This window comes from Nasonia vitripennis, chromosome 3 (assembly GCF_009193385.2).
Source record: "Nasonia vitripennis strain AsymCx chromosome 3, Nvit_psr_1.1, whole genome shotgun sequence".
NCBI classification, from domain to species: domain Eukaryota; kingdom Metazoa; phylum Arthropoda; class Insecta; order Hymenoptera; family Pteromalidae; genus Nasonia; species Nasonia vitripennis.
The window spans coordinates 407,733-424,412 of record NC_045759.1 but is presented as its reverse complement, the minus strand read 5'-3'; the positions used below and the strand labels follow the sequence as shown (position 1 = coordinate 424,412).

Genomic DNA, 16,680 nt, shown 5'->3' with positions numbered 1-16,680 from the left:
CATAAACACGTACGACACGCGCTTTTCCGAAACTGCTGGTGGTAGGTAAATCTCCCCCCCCCTCCTCCGCCACTCTGCATGCACACACGCTTGCGCAATAACAACGCGAGAGTGTACCCAATATGTATACAACGCATCAGTAGTGTTCTCGGACGGCTCGCGCGCAGTCTGCCTCTCGATCGCTCCTCAAATAAATTTCCCACGTCGTTCGCAGTACTACAGGACGCACAGCAGTCCAGCATAAGACTAGCCATCAGACAAAGAGTAATATAGAGGAGTTATATAGAAACGAGGCATGTCCGCTAGTCGTCGGTGCAGCAATTCGATCGTCGGGCACAAAGGAGCTGCATCGTAGAGCCTCACACATCAGAGTGTGTGTGTGTGTGTGCGTGTGTTGTGCACGCGCGATATCGTGCGCGAAGAGAAGACTCCGAGTCCCCTGCGCAGCGAGCGAAAAACAGCAGAGGAACAAGGAGAATAGATGCGGACGGCCAGAGGAGCGAGTAAGTATACGCCACGGCTGCGGTCGTTTTACGCTATCTACGCTCGCGTCCGGGTCGTCCTCTCAACTTTGAGCTCGCGGAGGACGGATTCGGGGCTCCAAGGGCGATTCTTGTCGGAAGTTTATGTTACATTACGTGTTGCTGGCACGCGAAGGTACGAGCAGGACTGGGCGAGTTGCAACGACATCAGCTGTTTCGGGAGTCTGGTAGGATGTAGGACGAACGACGACTGCACCTGAAACTTATGCGTAGCTGGTGCTTATAGAATATCAGGGGCTTTTCTTTGTCGAGGAAATGCGAAATCAGCCCGTCGAGGTGAAGTCGAAGTCGAGAGAACTTTGAGGGGTTTCTCTGCAGCAGAGGCACTATATAGTGTTGGTGTGCGTCGTTGGTGCAGCTGCTCTGCGAGAGAGTGAGAGTGAGAGAGAGAGAGAGAGACGAAGCGAAGCAGCAGCAGCGAGTACCTATGGTCGATGCGCGAGGTAGGTATGTATTTTCGCGTCCTCGTGTGTCAGTAAATCGGCCGCGTTAGTCCCGAATCCGTCGACCGCGATAACATCTGTTGGGATTCCTAATCCTACTGCCATTTCGCGTTACGGCTTTATTTTTATTTTTTCATCTGCTCAGGCCACAGCACACGCAGTGGTTTGGTTCATCGACTGCGTTTGCGTGTGTTTGCATGTATGTACGGTGTATACGTGTACCTAGCACGAGTAGAGGAGAGGAGAGGAGAGGAGAGAGAAAGAGAGACAGCTGTAGTCGCGTATATTCACGCAGAGACGGAGCGAGGGACAAACAAAAAGAGAGACGGAGAGAGTGTAAGTGTCCGAGCTCACATTGCCGATAGGTGGACGGTTCGCACAAAGGGAAGAACTCAGCGATGCAGATAAACACAGAGTCAGCAGATACAAATTGAGATTAGAGAGAGAGGAGGAGGAGGAGGAGTGTATTAGTAGGTGTACAGCTAATACAACACGACGGAGCGAATCGAAGACGGAGAGAGAAGACTCAACACACGGAGCTACCTATAGCTTACGGCGCACAGAGAGCTGCTACTCGCGTGCTCGAGCCAACGCCAGAAGATAAAGAAAGACAGCGGCAGCCTGTATAAGGCGAGAGCGAGAGAGACGGTGCGCAAAGTGTGCCCATTCACTGGCGGAGCAGCAGAGAGTCGAGTCAGCGGGTGCTACTCTCGCGCAGCCAGTGCAGAACGAAACGCAGCCGCAGCGCGGTGCACGCTCTCGCTGCTCAGCTCAGCAGTCCCCGAGGATGCACGGCGACCGTTGTTGTACTGAAACCACTGTGATCGTCAGCTCCGAAGATCTCCAGTGCCGATCGTCGTAGACAAAGAACAGCGAGAGGAGGACTCGTCTCTCTCGCCTTTATGCTTCTTCCTCTTCTTCCCTGGCTGGTTTTTTCCCTTGGAGAGCTGCCCGAGTAAGAGTGGGAGAGGAGGAGAGGGATTTTTTTTCGGAGCACAGCGACGAGAATGAGCTGTTTTTGATGCGGGGGATCGGAGGAGAGGAACAGAAGAGGCGAACGATCGCCCGTGCAGTCTAGCCACACGCGCACAGGGGACACACAAAGTGAGAGAAAAGCGATTTTCCAGGCAGATTTTTGCACCTCTTTGAAACTGCTCTCACACTCTCCTGTAGGCTGAGGCAGAAGAGTTATTTTGGTTCGATGATTGCACACAGGCACACTTGCCTGCACACTCTCAGCCTCTGATCTTTTTACCCTGGCCCTTGAACTGTCTCTGTCTCTCTCTCTCTCTCTCTCTCTCTCTCTCTTCATTAGTGTGTTTGATCAGTTTGTTTCGAGTGAAAGAGTGAGAGTAATCACTGCTCTGTTTTGTTCTGTTGCAAGGTGTTGCGTTTAGGAAGGACAGTTTGTGCTCTGGGCATACGTGACAGTGAGATTCGGTGCACAAGATTGATAGTGAGTTGACAAATTGTCAAGACGCATCTTGAGAAGCTGCAGCTGTGCCAGCATAGCACGGAGAGGAACCGCTGGGGTCAGGTCTCCTTCCAATTCAGGTGGAGATTCGACGACAGTGGATTCCTACCTGCTGACCAACTGACCTCCCCTGCTTAGTGGAAGAAGCCGAAGAGTAGCAGATCTGCTACAGATTCAAAGGACTAGCCCAAGACTAGCTGCTAAAAATGTCGTCTCCAAGTGCTGGTAAACGGCGGATGGACACGGATGTTATCAAACTGTATCCTTGATTATTTAACAGAGACTATAAGTAAGTCTCTCAAACTCTATACGTTTCATAAATTTATATAATATACTTCACATGCTTCTTTTTGTTGCAAATCTTAGTCATTCTGTGCGCTTGCTTGCGACTCAACTTTTTTTATGTAGTCTAATATTAGCATAAAGTAACTAACAAAAGAAATTAATGCCATTTTCTCTTAGCTATACTTTTTTTGCAAGCCACAGCAATACGGGCTCATATGCAAATATGTACGTTTAAAAGGTATGTCCTTGCAGAGCATACTAGCTTCCTATGTCTTACTCGATCTATTACTAGCTTTACCTGGCCTAGCATTATACCAGTGCGGTTGGTCTCTCTCCCACTCAGGGGAAGGCTGAGGCTTAGTGTATCTGATATGTATGTGTATGTGTGTGTGTGTGTATAATGTAAATGCTAACACCTGCAAAACTAACAGAGCCTTGTCAGATGGCATTATTGAGGTAGAATTGAATTAGGCTCTGTTAGTCTCAGAGTCTGACTGACAGCTGTTTGAAAATCAGCTGATGGCCAGTTTTACTTTGAGGGTACAGAAATTCAATTTGCCTTGATGGATCAGAAAGTTTGAAAAAAGTTATGAAAACGACTGTTCAAAGCTTTTCGGCGGGATTTCGGGGGAAAATAAAATTAAAAAAGAGATACAACTTTTACAAACGCATAAAATAAAACTAAAAAAATCGAGCAAAAGCTATCGGCGCGATGCAGGGTGTTGGTTGGAAAAAATGAAAAGGCTTTTTTACCATTCAATCAACGAAAATTCGGAAAAGCCGTATTCCAAAATCGCCGGATCTCCCGCCAACGCCAGCAGATTCTCCATCGCACTGATTAATCACGTCTATACCTATAGCCACTAGTCCCGCAGCGGTGCGGAGCCTCGTCGTATTATAAAAGCGTCGCGCTCGGCTGCCCGATACGTCGGTTTTCCATTACAATGGCCCCGTGTAGCATGGGTTGGCCTGCTGCGCTGTATATGTGCGCGTGTCTCTCTCTGTGTCTATACGCGCGCCTGCTGCATGGAAAACGCGGAATCGTGACTCCGATTTCGAGTCGACGCGCAGAAAACAAACATCACAGCGATATGCGTCTAGCTGCGGTTCAACTGTACTCGCATTCGACTGCATTAGGATGGCTACGGTACACGCGATCGAATAGACGTGTATTTTTTGCGTTATTGCTCGCGAAGCCTGTGTTTTTGTTTTCTGAGAGAGAGAGAGAGAGAGAGAGAGAGAGGATGCGCACACGTTTTGCCTTTTTAATTGAAAAAAAAAAGGAGAAGAGAGGACGCATCGAGCGGAGAGATAAAGTGCAGTTGGTAGTTTGAAACGATATTTAATCCTGCGTGCATTGTTTTGCCGCGACCGCACGCGTGGGAAAGACGCAATATACGTTTCGTTCCGTTTTATTCTCTCTCCTACCGTTGCGCTGTAATTGCACGAGGCCGCAAGTGGAAAATTGTTATTGAGGAGGAAACGCGAGTCGGATTATAACGGAGCGCATTGTTGCGCCAGCTCGAGAGCATTTTTAGGAAACGCCTGTTGTCGCTCCATTAACGGACGAACGTTATGACGAGCTTTAATTTATGCTCTCGAGCGAGTGTGTCTGCTTCGTTTCATGGCTGCGATTATACTCGCGGTGCTTCGCGAAGATAACATTGAACCGTTGACTTGGCGCTTTTTTATTTCGCTGATTAAATGCTTATATATCGTTTTTGTTCGGCGTATACCGTTTCAACGAGCGCGGAGTATCACGAGGAGTCGAAATTCAATAACAAAATTTAAATGCCGCTTTGATCGAAGATTGTTCGGTGATTCATAAGTAATTTACGCGCGAATGGAATTTTTCTCGTCATTCGCTTTCACGCACAGCGGCTAAAAAAAGAGGCAAAAGCAATCCGCTCCAAGTCCTGCGCATCTCGGACGCAGATAAACTTTATCTAATCAAACGAGAGTAAGAGAGTTTAGAGACTGGCGAATGGAAATAGAAAGATACCGCGCGCGCGATTTTTTCTCAGCCTATCTTCCCTTACTTCCTCTTCATCTTCATCGTCTCTCGCGAGCTTCAAGCGAGTTACGCGATATTTACTTTATTGAGTAAGCGAAGTAAAAGCCTTTAGGGTTTCAAAACCCGTGACCTGCGCAAAGTGCAGCTACCCGCACAAAAGACGAAATAAAATTTCCGTAGAACTCTCTCTCTCTCCATCTCCTCTATTTGTTTTCGCTTCCCTCTCGCGCTTCTCTTGTTCCGTCTTCTGCCAGTCGTCGTGTCCGCCGCGCGTCCGTTAATTGACAAAGCGAGAGTGCAGATTCAAACCTCGGCCTCGTCTTTCTCTCTCCTTTTCGCGTGTATAATTAAAGGACGCACGATTCGGCGATCGCGATTAAACGGTGGAAAGCCGCGATGAATAATTGAACGCCTCTGGCGAGCTCTTTAATCGATGTGTTTGAAAAGTCCTAGCCTAGGCGCATTATGAATGCTGAATTTCAATGGCTCCAGTGTGTGTGTGTGTGTCACGAAGTGAACGCAAGAATCTTTGTTACACGAGAGCTGGCGGAGGTTTTAATGGGAGTTTCGGATGGTGCATATGGCGGCTCGCGCATTGTTGTTGCCGGAGAAACGCCGCTCTCGGCGTTATCGCTCGCCGGCTTATCGGCTGTGCGAAATCTTCAATTTTTCGTTGGCTTCGTCACGTTCTGCCTGCTTATTATTGTCCCTTGCGGTTAAATATTTGCTCTCCTATCACATCGTTTTTTCTTATTTCTCGATGCGATAATGCGTCGTTATACGTATATACTCTATATCTCGACTTCCTGCGCGTTTTGAGACAAGGGGCTTTTGTAATTGGACAGAATTTGAACAATCTATTGAAAGCTTTGATAAATTTATTGCGGCGAATGGAGCCTGGTAATTTGTTTTTCTCCCCCCCCCCCCCCAATCGAACGAGCATTACTTTGCGAGTCAACGTCGGCTCATGAAATATTCCCATACTCATCGATGAGAAATTTTCACTCGCTTCCCCCGAGTATATATCTTAATCTATCGAACCACACTTGGCCAAGTATGCACATACATTTTCTCGCGCGCGACGTACGCGCATCGTTATATATAGACGTGTATCTTTTTCCCCGCTCTCGCGTGCACACATGCTGCCGAGTAAGCGTCGACAGGCTTAAACAAAGTTTTATCTGAATAATTGCGTTGTTCAATAAATTCAAGTAAACCGGCAAAGAATAATGGAAGAGTGTATGCTTTCGCATCAATCTTGTGTGAAGATGTTGAAGAGTATAGTTAAGATATATGGATGATGAATTCATAAAATTCACTTTGAATATATTTCAATTTTAATAAATTCGAATAAACGCGCGACTTTTATAACGAATTTTATAACTGTCTGGAATGGAATAACAGGATGTAATTAGGTAAAAGCCGAATTTCAGTGCACCTATATCTATATGGATGTTGACGGAAATCAGTAAATATAGCTTATCTCAAATTGGTGATCTCTGTAGATTTTTAAATATAGCCTTCGATGCAGTTGATCGACTGCCGATGCATTTGTATCACTTACATAATTTTTTAACTAGACTACATGATGTCATAACTTTTTTCAACAATAGCAAGGCACTAAAATATTAAATCCAGCGCGTTACACTTAAAAAAAAAAAACAGAAAAAACAAGAAATCTTTGACCTTCCAAGACCGCGCTTTCGTTCTAATTTTAGCAGAATATTCACGCAGAAATAAAAGAAAAGTTATTCGCTCAAAATCCACTCGCCTGCCAAGCCTTCACGTGCCCAAAAATTACGGAGGCGAGAAAGAAGAGAGAGAGAACATTGACAGCGAGAGCGCAGCTCGTATATTCTTCTCTTTGTCCCAGCTTTCCCGCTGCTGCACACTAATAAAACGCGCGCGGCATATCGAGCACACAATGCAGCATTAGACACGTATCGCGGATATGTGCGAGCGCGGCTTTCTTTGTCCTGTGCTGCCGACGCTGCGCGCTGCAGTTCGCCAGCTGATCGACCTTACTGCTGGCGATTCTAAGCCCCCACCCCTCGCCTCCCGTGTGTCGAGGAGGTGTCTGGTGTATAGCAAAGCAGGCACATACATAGACGTCGCGCAACGACACTTTCGACGGCGAGCGCCAAGCTCGATGTCGGAGGCGATTCTGACTGAAATCGAATCGCGAAGGGATTTTTGATGCGAGTAATCGAAGGGTGTTTGGAGAGGGTGGCTTTTTTTATTCTAATATTCAGCCTACAAAATTATAGGAAAAGTATGCCAGTGAGCCATGTCTGATCGTTTTTGAGTGCTACTACTTGAGATGCCCAACCTGTTCTCAATCTGACTTTCTTCTTACTGCAGGGTAAAAAATTTATTTGAAATACATTCATTGCAAAGCCCGACTTCGCCGCATACGCATTGAAACATAAAAAAAGGTCGAACAACGATTTCCCTCTACCGTATAATAGGATCACTAAAATTTCAAATCCCCGGCAGCGCCCAAACGACCAATAAACAGAGAGAGAGAGAGAGAGAGAGAGAGAGAGAGAGGAGAGAGAGACTGAGAGAGTTAATCCACCTCCAACTACTAGGTATAGACTGCAACTCTCGCGCGTGTAACGGAAAATCGCGGGACCCGTTTTCCGCTCACGATTTATGAAAGTACAAGCAGAGCCGAGCTCGAGCTCAAGAGAGAGAACACATATATATATACATACGGGCTTGCGCGCACGTGCAGCGTACTTTACGCTGCCGCCGCTTCCCTCGGGCGTTGCATATCCCCGGGCTCTCCGAGAATAATATACGTATATACAGCTGCGTATGGGAGTAGGAGAAAATCGGCTTGTGCACCGAGAGCTCGTGCGGGAGATATCGTAATGCGCGCTGATGCTTCGCGTTGATGTTGCCAGGAGGAATTACGAAACTGGCCTGTCGGGATATTATACCGCCGCTAGACTGGATTTTCAAGGTCGATATATCAGCAGGGCGTTTTAATATTTTGTAGAATAAGTCACTCCGAGCGTTATACGCAATTGGAATTGAAATACAATGGAAGGATTGTTATAGTGCCGCCTTTTAGACGCCTTATAGCGTTGTTTTTTGACTCGGTGCGTCCGAATCTTACAATGATATAGCGCACGTGCCTTCTTTGTTCATCGAGTATGAAATCAGAAAATCAGTACGTTAAGTCCTTCTAAAATTACACAACGCGATGACTTTGCAGTGCTACTGTGCAGTCGCGTAAAGTAACGATGCATTCAATACTGCAGGCATATGCATCGGAAACTTCCGTAACGACGCTTCATACACTCGGCGCGCTCTATATATGACATTTAAATAATTACAGGCTTTTCCATCCAGCGATAAACAATCGCCTCTCTTTCTTGTACATTTTATCTCACACTTGAAAGCAAGATCATTCCTTAACACGAGTGTCATAACGAAAAATCAGAATAGAGAGCAAGCACGAGGTGACGATACTCGGCGGACTCAACGAGTTCTCCGTCAAATTCTACGGACCACGAGGAAGTGAGTATATCTTTTTACCCAATTATATTTTCCACAAGTCGACCTGCAGGGCATGCGATATCTCCCATTAGAAATCTAAAATGCCTCGTGTAAAATCGAGCCCTGGCGAACAAACAGGCGCGCATACAGCTCGACCCGGTAAACCCACGGTTGATGCAGCGACGGCACGCACACGTGTGGCCGGCAGTTTGCGTGCCCCATATATTGATCGCGAGCCTTCGGTTGGCACACGGCATTTTATTGGGTACGCCGCAACGCTGGGATTATCGGCACCGCGATTACGACTTTCAGAAAGAGCGACTGCTGCACGCGCATGGAGAAGTAACGAGAGCGATGAGTTTTCCTCAATCGAACCTTGAAACTCGCGCGAGCCAGCATCAGCGAGAGAGAACAACTAATCGATGCTCGCGATAGTTAAATAAATCGAGTTGCACAGAGCCGCCAAGTGCGGGGCATCGCTCGTTGCTCTTTTATTCCCCGATTTGATGTTCCTCGCGGACGTAAGGTCAACAAGGATAGAGCCAAAAATTGGCAGCGATTAAACCGAAAGCAGCTAGCCGTGTGCAGCTTGGGATGGGGTTCCCGTTGATTAATTGACAGGACGCCGAATGAGCCGTTTGAAATTCTGCAGATTGCTTACACAGCCGCTGAATACACAGTTTGTTCCATCTACGTGCGAGCTTCAAAGTGGCCGCTCACGGGCTAATTGGCCATCAAAAGCATCAGGGAAGATATTCCAATATCATGGGCCGTATATTTATTATACGAGTTTAGATATATGTGACGTTGTGCGGAAACAAACTCACCGCAGGGTGCGTGACGTTGATCTTGGTTTAATTTAATTCCGATTCATATTCATGCGGATTTCCATATCCGTTCATCGTGGAAATCTTGCCGATATAGGTGAAAAAAAAACCGCGTTCGCCAGTCGGAGCGTTGCGGCACCGCTTTTTGCGCCTCTTGCCTATTATACCCACCTGCGCACGCAACTTTTCGCTTTTCAGGTGAAAGTGCGCGCGGCGCGAAAATGCTAATTGAACCCTCAACAAGCGCTGCTCTGAGGTTCCCGCGGCCGCATTGGGTAATTGTGCACGGAACAATGAACTTTTGTGCGCGAAAATTGCTGAAACTTTAAAGTAGTCTATTGGCTTTTCGCGATCGTCGTGCTATAATGCGATATACGTGTGCTCGTGCGCGATGGAAGAAAGGCGGCTCATCAACGGCTGCGCGGCGAATCGGGGCTACATTCGAACGCGATTTATTCCTCCTAAAGGGCTAATCAAACCGTTTAAATAAGTAACATGAAACGCAGACGTTTTCTATACATTCCCATTAGAATAATTAACGAGCGAAGAAGAAAAATCGCTGCTCCAATATTTGCTCTTCCCTGAGCGGATAAAAAGTGGCGGCAGCTGCGAGAGAAATGTGACATCACCGCGCTCTCCTAATGGACTCTTTCTCTCGCGCTGCGGCTCGAGGCATTGAGTAATCGCGAGCATTGCGCCCTAAAAGTCCCTGATGCGCGTCGCGAAGGTCGAGTCGCTTAGCTTTCATAGTAGGCATTTGTCGCGGTGGAATTTTTCCGCGCGTAGTATACACGCATCGCGCAACAAAAGCTCGAAAATCAATCGGCCGCGACCTCGAAATCGCACCGGAGCGCTGATCCAAATTCTTCGAGAGAGCCCCGGAAGGTGCTCCCTATGCACGCTTTTCTGCGTTGATACCGGGCTATATACATTACGTCGAGTGACGCGTCGCGCGCGCGAAATATCAAAGGAGAAGAAGGCGCCCGGCAACAGTGTATATATATGTATATATCTATATAACCGGGGCATGTGCATCGAGTGCAACTCTGTACGTAGCGTGTCGTCCGATCTGTATCTCCTTTTCCGGGAAACTGAAAGGTGCGCGATTTCGTTTCGCATTATGGAAAAGACGCGCCTTTTGAATTTGTCGAGCTTCGAAGCGTGAACGGGCGCAGGTTTGACCAAGCGAAAAATCGCGGGCGCGCCGCTGTATCCGATGAATTATTTCGATCCTATATATGTTCGCTGCACGCGGAAGCACGAAGCGCGACTCTCTGTGTTACCTGATTTGATTGACGCGACTCGTTGATTCCGCTGCGCGCGCGCGGATGCAGTCGTCGTGGTTTGATTTCTTCTTTCGTCAAGCGCTCTCTTCAATGATCCAGTCCAGCGACGTTGACAAACGAACCGTCTGACCTCCCGTAAAACTGCTCTTCAGGCCCGGCCAAGGGTCAAGGCCTCGTCCTCCCCTCCACATCGCCGCAGCTCCTGCTGCCCGTCAACCCCCCGAGTCCAGCAGCAGCAGCTTCTGCACCGGATTCGCGAGCTGACCTCGTCGCTGACGCGCGTCTCTATAACCCCGAGCGCTTGACCCGTTGACCTAGTTTCGAGCCGAGCGCGCTGTTACCGAGGGCCTGGCGCTCGCTTTTCCGAGGGAAAGTCTGCTTTTTTCTATCTCGACGGAGCTGCTTACGCGCGGTCGGCGCGCGGGCCCGGGATTGTTGGATTTAGTGAAGACGTCGTGCAGGGTTAATGGAAATGCGCGCGCAAACTTGACTCGTTCTAATTAGGTGCTCGAAGGAAAAAGTGAGCTTGAGCGCGGAACTTAGATAATATAACTTGGGCGGGTAAAATTGAGAAGCTCGCACCGATTTTCCGATAAACTGACGCGTGACTATTGTCGTTGGCCGCATCGAGGACGCGATAAAGGGCTTCTTCGTTCTCAGCTGCGGAGGAAGGGGGAGAATAAAAGTGCGCGAAAAGTTGAGGTTTTATCGGACTTGCTATTTTTGGCGCCGGCCGGATTCTCGAAGGAAAATCCTACGCTTAATCCGCCGTTCCAGCCAGTGCCTCGTTAAAAATATTCACACTCGACGAATCGAAATAAAAGGCAAAAATGCAAAATTATTCGTCGGGAATTACGTGCGTAAATATCGCCGGCATATCATTACTTAATTAAAATGAAAAGTTGTTGCGCCCAGCGACGAGCGAAGCGAGTTATTACGTTTTACACGACTTCGCTATGTGTGCCCCCGAGAGAGATTTTGAAATGCGTATACGCTGTGCGGAGACGGGCGGTCGGGTTAATCGATAAGTAGATGCAGTCGTGCATAGACAGACGCGATGCAATCGTTCGAATACCAAATCGAAAAAATATTTCATTCGCCGTAACGAACGACTTCTGTAAAGGTAGTAGCCGAAGCTGGCGCTCGGAAAATAACCTCCCGTTTCACGCTCGGAATTAGTAAACACGCAGCGACACAAAGGAAAGCGCGTGTAATCCACCAAATCCAGCACGTGAATCACCGCGCATCGACGCGCTCTCTTTCTCTGTGACGCGCGCCAGAGAGAGAGAGAGAGAGAGAAAGAGAGACACAGACACACGTGCGGCGAACTTGAAGAACTCGGCCGCGTGCACAAAGTTCGATTCGACGGACCTAAAATTGCGCCGAAAAAAAAAACCCGAGAGCGTATCGCTCGTATACGACAGTTATAAAAGGCGTCAGCGACGAGAGACGCGCGCGTTATCGCTTGTGCGTCAAAAGAACATTTTTTCCTCGGTATAGCTCTCGAGTTGTTAGAGCGAAATTTTATCGTGCGCGACTGATGCGAAGTAAGCGATGCCGTACTTGTATAAAGCGCGGATAAAATTTCCGCCAAGTTCCAAAGTATTGGAAGTACTCGCTTATAGACCGAGAGCTTTGTACCTGAATATACGCCTATGTATACAGTCACCGGATGAGTTTACATTGGAAATTGAGTTTTGCGCGCAAGTTTCGAATTCTATTATGATTGACTTCTCGCTTGATTGCGGATAGGGAAGATTCAACGTAACACGAGCGAAAGCCAATTTTTATCCGATGCATATTGGCTTGTTTATTTATACTTTGTGGCCGGATCTCAATTAGCTCCGGTTAATTAGTGGCATTAATTAAGAGCTATAAATAAGTAAACGGCTCCTTTGAAACTAACGTTCGGCGAAATAAAATTTGTACAGTTTATTCCAAAGGATCCGCGTCTCCACTCAAATTTTATCGACTCGACGATGAATAAGTGCGGCGCGGCCAGATTGATTTTCGATGCTCCGTTTTGCCCGTCGCTTCGCTCTTCAAAGACTCGGCCCGACATCGACGCGAACGCGGTAACTATAAAAAAAAAAAAAAAAACAACGAAAAGCCGAATGAAAATGTGGCGGCCGCGCAGGAAAACAGAGCCACGTGTTTCCCGCTAAAATTAGCCGACTCGTGTGCAGTCCCCACAATGAGCTTTGTCGTGCCAGCAGCTTGCTGATTATTAAATTGCCGAAATAGCGGCGCGCGTGTCTCATTTATTCAGCGGCTAATTGAGACTTTGAGATTCCGAATTTAGCCTTGTTTTTCGAGTCTACCGCGTATTATAACATGCGATCGCTCGCGGGGGATTATCAAGAACGCGGGACCCAAAAACGAGCTCGTCCTCCTTTTTAATAAGCCACTCGCGGTGAAGGCGCATCTCGCACGCATAATACGCGGCTCAAGAAAAAAAGCATATCTCCCGACCCTCTCGATCCTGGAACGCTCTCGCATAAATTACACACAGCTCGAGTCTAAAGAAGAAAAAATTGCATAAAGCGCGCGATAATTTCCCCCCCCCCCCCCCTCGTCGAGATAGCGAGAGTCGCGTGCTCGCTCGCTACGTGGTGTTATCGTCGATCTTCAATTTTTGCCAGATTCCCGCGCGCATACACTCGTAGCTCGGGACAAAAAAGAACGAGCCGCGTCGCGGAGTCGAAATTTTGACGTTCGGAAGTCTCCGAAGGTCGGGTCCACGCTACGCCCGGAAATAAAGAGCGAGCGACGGATTAGGCGAGAAGCGATTGTCATATATAAGGTAGTCTAATCGTTAATTGTCTTAACAAGGCAAACGGCTCGATGTGCGTACATTCTGAAAACCAGTTCGGCGCGCGTATATCGGCGTATCTGCGCGGCTGCGACCGCAGAGAGACATCTGAGCAAAGTAAAGAATCCTGTGTAAACGGAGGAATTAAACAAGTGGGTTTTTAGGTGATGCGCCCCTCGGAATAAAATCGTCGACAAGTGTACGGCTGCTCCGATTAATTTTCGAAGCTCCTAACGCGTATGAGCACGAAGAAAAGCAAAGACATCCGCGCGCGAGCGCCGCGGAAAAACGATGCAAATGAGGCCGCTCTGGAGAAAACGGGCGCGGAAGTGCGCGCTGCACGTTTGCGTGCAGTGGCAAACTCTGCCGTATCCACTTTGTGCTGCTGGCTTAGAAAGTAACGGGGAATATAGCGGCGGATGAAAAAATACGGCCCCGTCCGCGGCGGCTCTTTCACCTGGGCTGCTGCGGCAGTTATGTTACCTGCACAGCTGTGTATAATCGAATCGAGAGGGAGGGGGCTGGGGAGATGCCGAGATCGGAGGAGGATAATTGGGACGAGCGCCCGCGCGCGCGGAAGAGCGTCGATACCGATGGAGAGATGTGCGAGGCGCGTCTAAAAAGTGTTTATTTTTTTCGCTTTTCAGCGCCCTACGAAGGCGGAATCTGGAAGGTGCGCGTCCACCTGCCGGAACACTATCCCTTCAAATCGCCTTCCATCGGCTTCATGAACAAAGTCTACCATCCGAACATCGATGAGGTTTCGGGCACTGTGTGCCTCGACGTAATCAACCAGGCTTGGACGGCCTTGTACGGTAAGAATCGCATTATCAGCTTTCGCGCTTGGCTCTTGGGGCCACTGGGAAATAACGAAAACTGCCGCGTTTCTCCTTGCAGATCTCTCGAATATCTTCGAATCTTTCCTGCCCCAGTTGTTGACATATCCAAACCCCATCGACCCGTTGAACGGCGATGCAGCTGCGATGTATCTTCACAAGCCGGAGGAGTACAAGAAAAAAGTCGCGGGTACGAGTCTGGCTCTTATTCAGCTCTTACATTATTCATTCGTTTTTACTTAATTCAATTTTACCGCGACTCGTTGCAGACTACGTGAGGAAATACGCGACGGAAGAGGCGCTGCGGGACCAGGAGAACGGCGGCACGGGTAACGGCGTGTCCTCGGACAGCGAGTCCTCGATGAGCGACTTCAGCGAGGACGAGGCGCAGGACATGGAGTTGTAACCAAATACCAGCGACGCGAGCGCAACCACGATGACGACGACGACGACGACCACAGCAGCAGCAGCAGCAGCAACACCATCCGCATTTCCGCCTCCTCCTCCTCCGCCACCGCCACCACCGCCACGCTCACCTCGACGCAAGTCGGAAGCGCAGCTGAAAGCAGCCATAGGCGAAGGCGACTGCGACGAGCCCCTCGGTCACGCGTTCTCTTGCAGCAAAGCTCCTTCGAACGCGTCACTCGCCTTGCCAAATAGATCGCCCTGCGCTTACTCTTAGGCTCGTCGTCCGCGGCAAACGCCAGGGACATACCTAAACTACTCGACGGGCGAGCCGTTCGTTGAGCAGCGAGGACGGGAGGCAAAGACGTCGCGAGTGTTGAGATTTAGTTTTATAAAGTTAATATGGCTAGACAGAGAATAACAGATCCGTATGTTCTTGCAAAGCTTGATAAAAGGAATGGCTTCAACTCTTTTTCTCTTGTGATTCTGTCTAATGTCCTATAGAGTGAGAGCGAGGAAACTATAAAGGCATTTTCCACTTTTCCTTCTTATTTTTGCGATTATTTCATCGTGCAACGACGTATAAGGATGGCGACTTTTGTTCCAAGTCATCCGGAACTTTTCGAAATTTTCGATTCTTTTTCTTTCTATTGCACCTTGTTGCGCTGGACATAGCTGCGTTACATATTGAAAGATACAATAACGAAACGAGGAACGCTTAGATTTGCAAGCTGCGTGGTTGAATTGGCGACGACGAGACGCCAGAATTTAAAATTCGCGCGATGAGTTGTATAATGAACAATGAAAATTCAATTTTTTTTTTATATATTATTAACGTTGCTTGGTCTTTCATATTATCTTGATGTGAGCTATTAAAAATCTTTTGAAAATAAAGTGCAGGGAATGCCTATAAATCTTGGAAAATTAATTTCAAGAGAATAACAATAAGATTTCTATACGTTTTACTTATTTTCCAAGATGAAAACTCGAATTCAAGATTCCTCACGAACGGAAAATTTCGAAACAACTATTAAAGAAAATAGAATACCAACTTGTAATCGGACGTCTAAACCACAAGGAATCAGAGTAAAAAAGGTATATTAATAAAATCTGCAAAGAAAATCATGTGCTAATATAAAGCGTGAATCACAGGTTGTAAAACGTTAAAATCTGATTGTATGTGCGTGTAATCTATCAGATAGAACTTTTTTAGCCTGTAAGTTTGCCGCTTAATTTTACTTAGTGAATTGTAACAGTGATTGAAGAACCGTCGACTTGGGCAAAAGTGTATCAATCAATTTATAAAAAAAAAATGACCATAGCAAAGAATATTACACAAGTTTTTTCAGCCGTTATAACAACTCTTAACAATTTATTTTGTGATTGTGCACGTGGTTCACGGCGGCGACTCCGAACTAAGCACAAATATTTTAAGGGATGGTGTAAACTGGATCAATCACTTGCAATGAAGTCGAATTTGAATGTGAATATTATTCATTTTTTGCCCCTTTTTACACCCGAGCAAGAGAAAAGAGCCGTATTTTTCTCAAGGTACAAAAAATTATAAATAAAATTATACCAGCTAACAGTACGATCTTGAGGAAAATTTCTAAAAGTACATTATGGAGAGCAATTACCCAAAAATGTCGTTAGCAAAGTTTAAAAATGATATGCGTGGATCCGTGCCTGAGTTTTCCCAAGTGAAGCATAATAAACCATAAAATGACTAAGCATTACTAAAATAGTCGTATTTTAAGCAGGCGAGAATACACGTCCCTTTACATGCTGTTCTGTTCGAATAATTTTCTGTTTTACAAAACGTAAAATAAGAATCGTCTTGATTAAGGCCCTATGATTTTTTTAAATTCAGCAAACCACAATTATTCGTTTGGCCCTCACAGTTACATAAAACTAAATAATTTGTCAATCGAGATGTGCAATTTACTTGAAATCAAATGGACGAATAGAAAAAAGAATTTTATTAAAGAATGAAAATAAGTGCTTTAAGAGGGCGAGCGATTCTCCGGATCGGAATAATCGAGATGAATTCGTGTTCTCAGATCTCACGCATTACGATTTATGAACATATATATACATACACCTAGCGATATTTTAATTAGTTGTTATATACATTAATGATCGTATTCGTACGACTTGATTAGTAAGCTCGACGATTTATTGATATTGAATTGGATTGTCTAACAAACTGGAATTATATAGTTTTTAATAATAATATTCTTGTTTTTTTT

At 46.8% G+C, this 16,680-nt stretch overlaps 1 protein-coding gene across 4 annotated transcripts; it reads left to right on the top strand.

The window, feature by feature from the left end:
• Positions 1 to 122: 122 nt before the first annotated feature.
• Positions 123 to 16,680, top strand: LOC100118278 (ubiquitin-conjugating enzyme E2 H). Of its 4 annotated transcripts, none has more exons than XM_008205573.4 (6): positions 123 to 503; positions 2,370 to 2,718; positions 8,210 to 8,286; positions 13,838 to 14,005; positions 14,088 to 14,216; positions 14,296 to 16,680. In XM_008205573.4, the coding sequence occupies exons 2-6, from the start codon at positions 2,666 to 2,668 to the stop codon at positions 14,430 to 14,432; spliced, it is 564 nt and encodes a 187-aa protein (XP_008203795.1). In that variant the 5' UTR covers positions 123 to 503; positions 2,370 to 2,665; the 3' UTR covers positions 14,433 to 16,680. The 4 variants fall into 4 exon arrangements, with proteins under 4 accessions (XP_008203795.1, XP_016839928.1, XP_016839927.1 ...); XM_016984439.2 differs by lacking the exon at positions 123 to 503 and adding an exon at positions 658 to 985; XM_016984438.2 differs by lacking the exon at positions 123 to 503 and adding an exon at positions 658 to 989.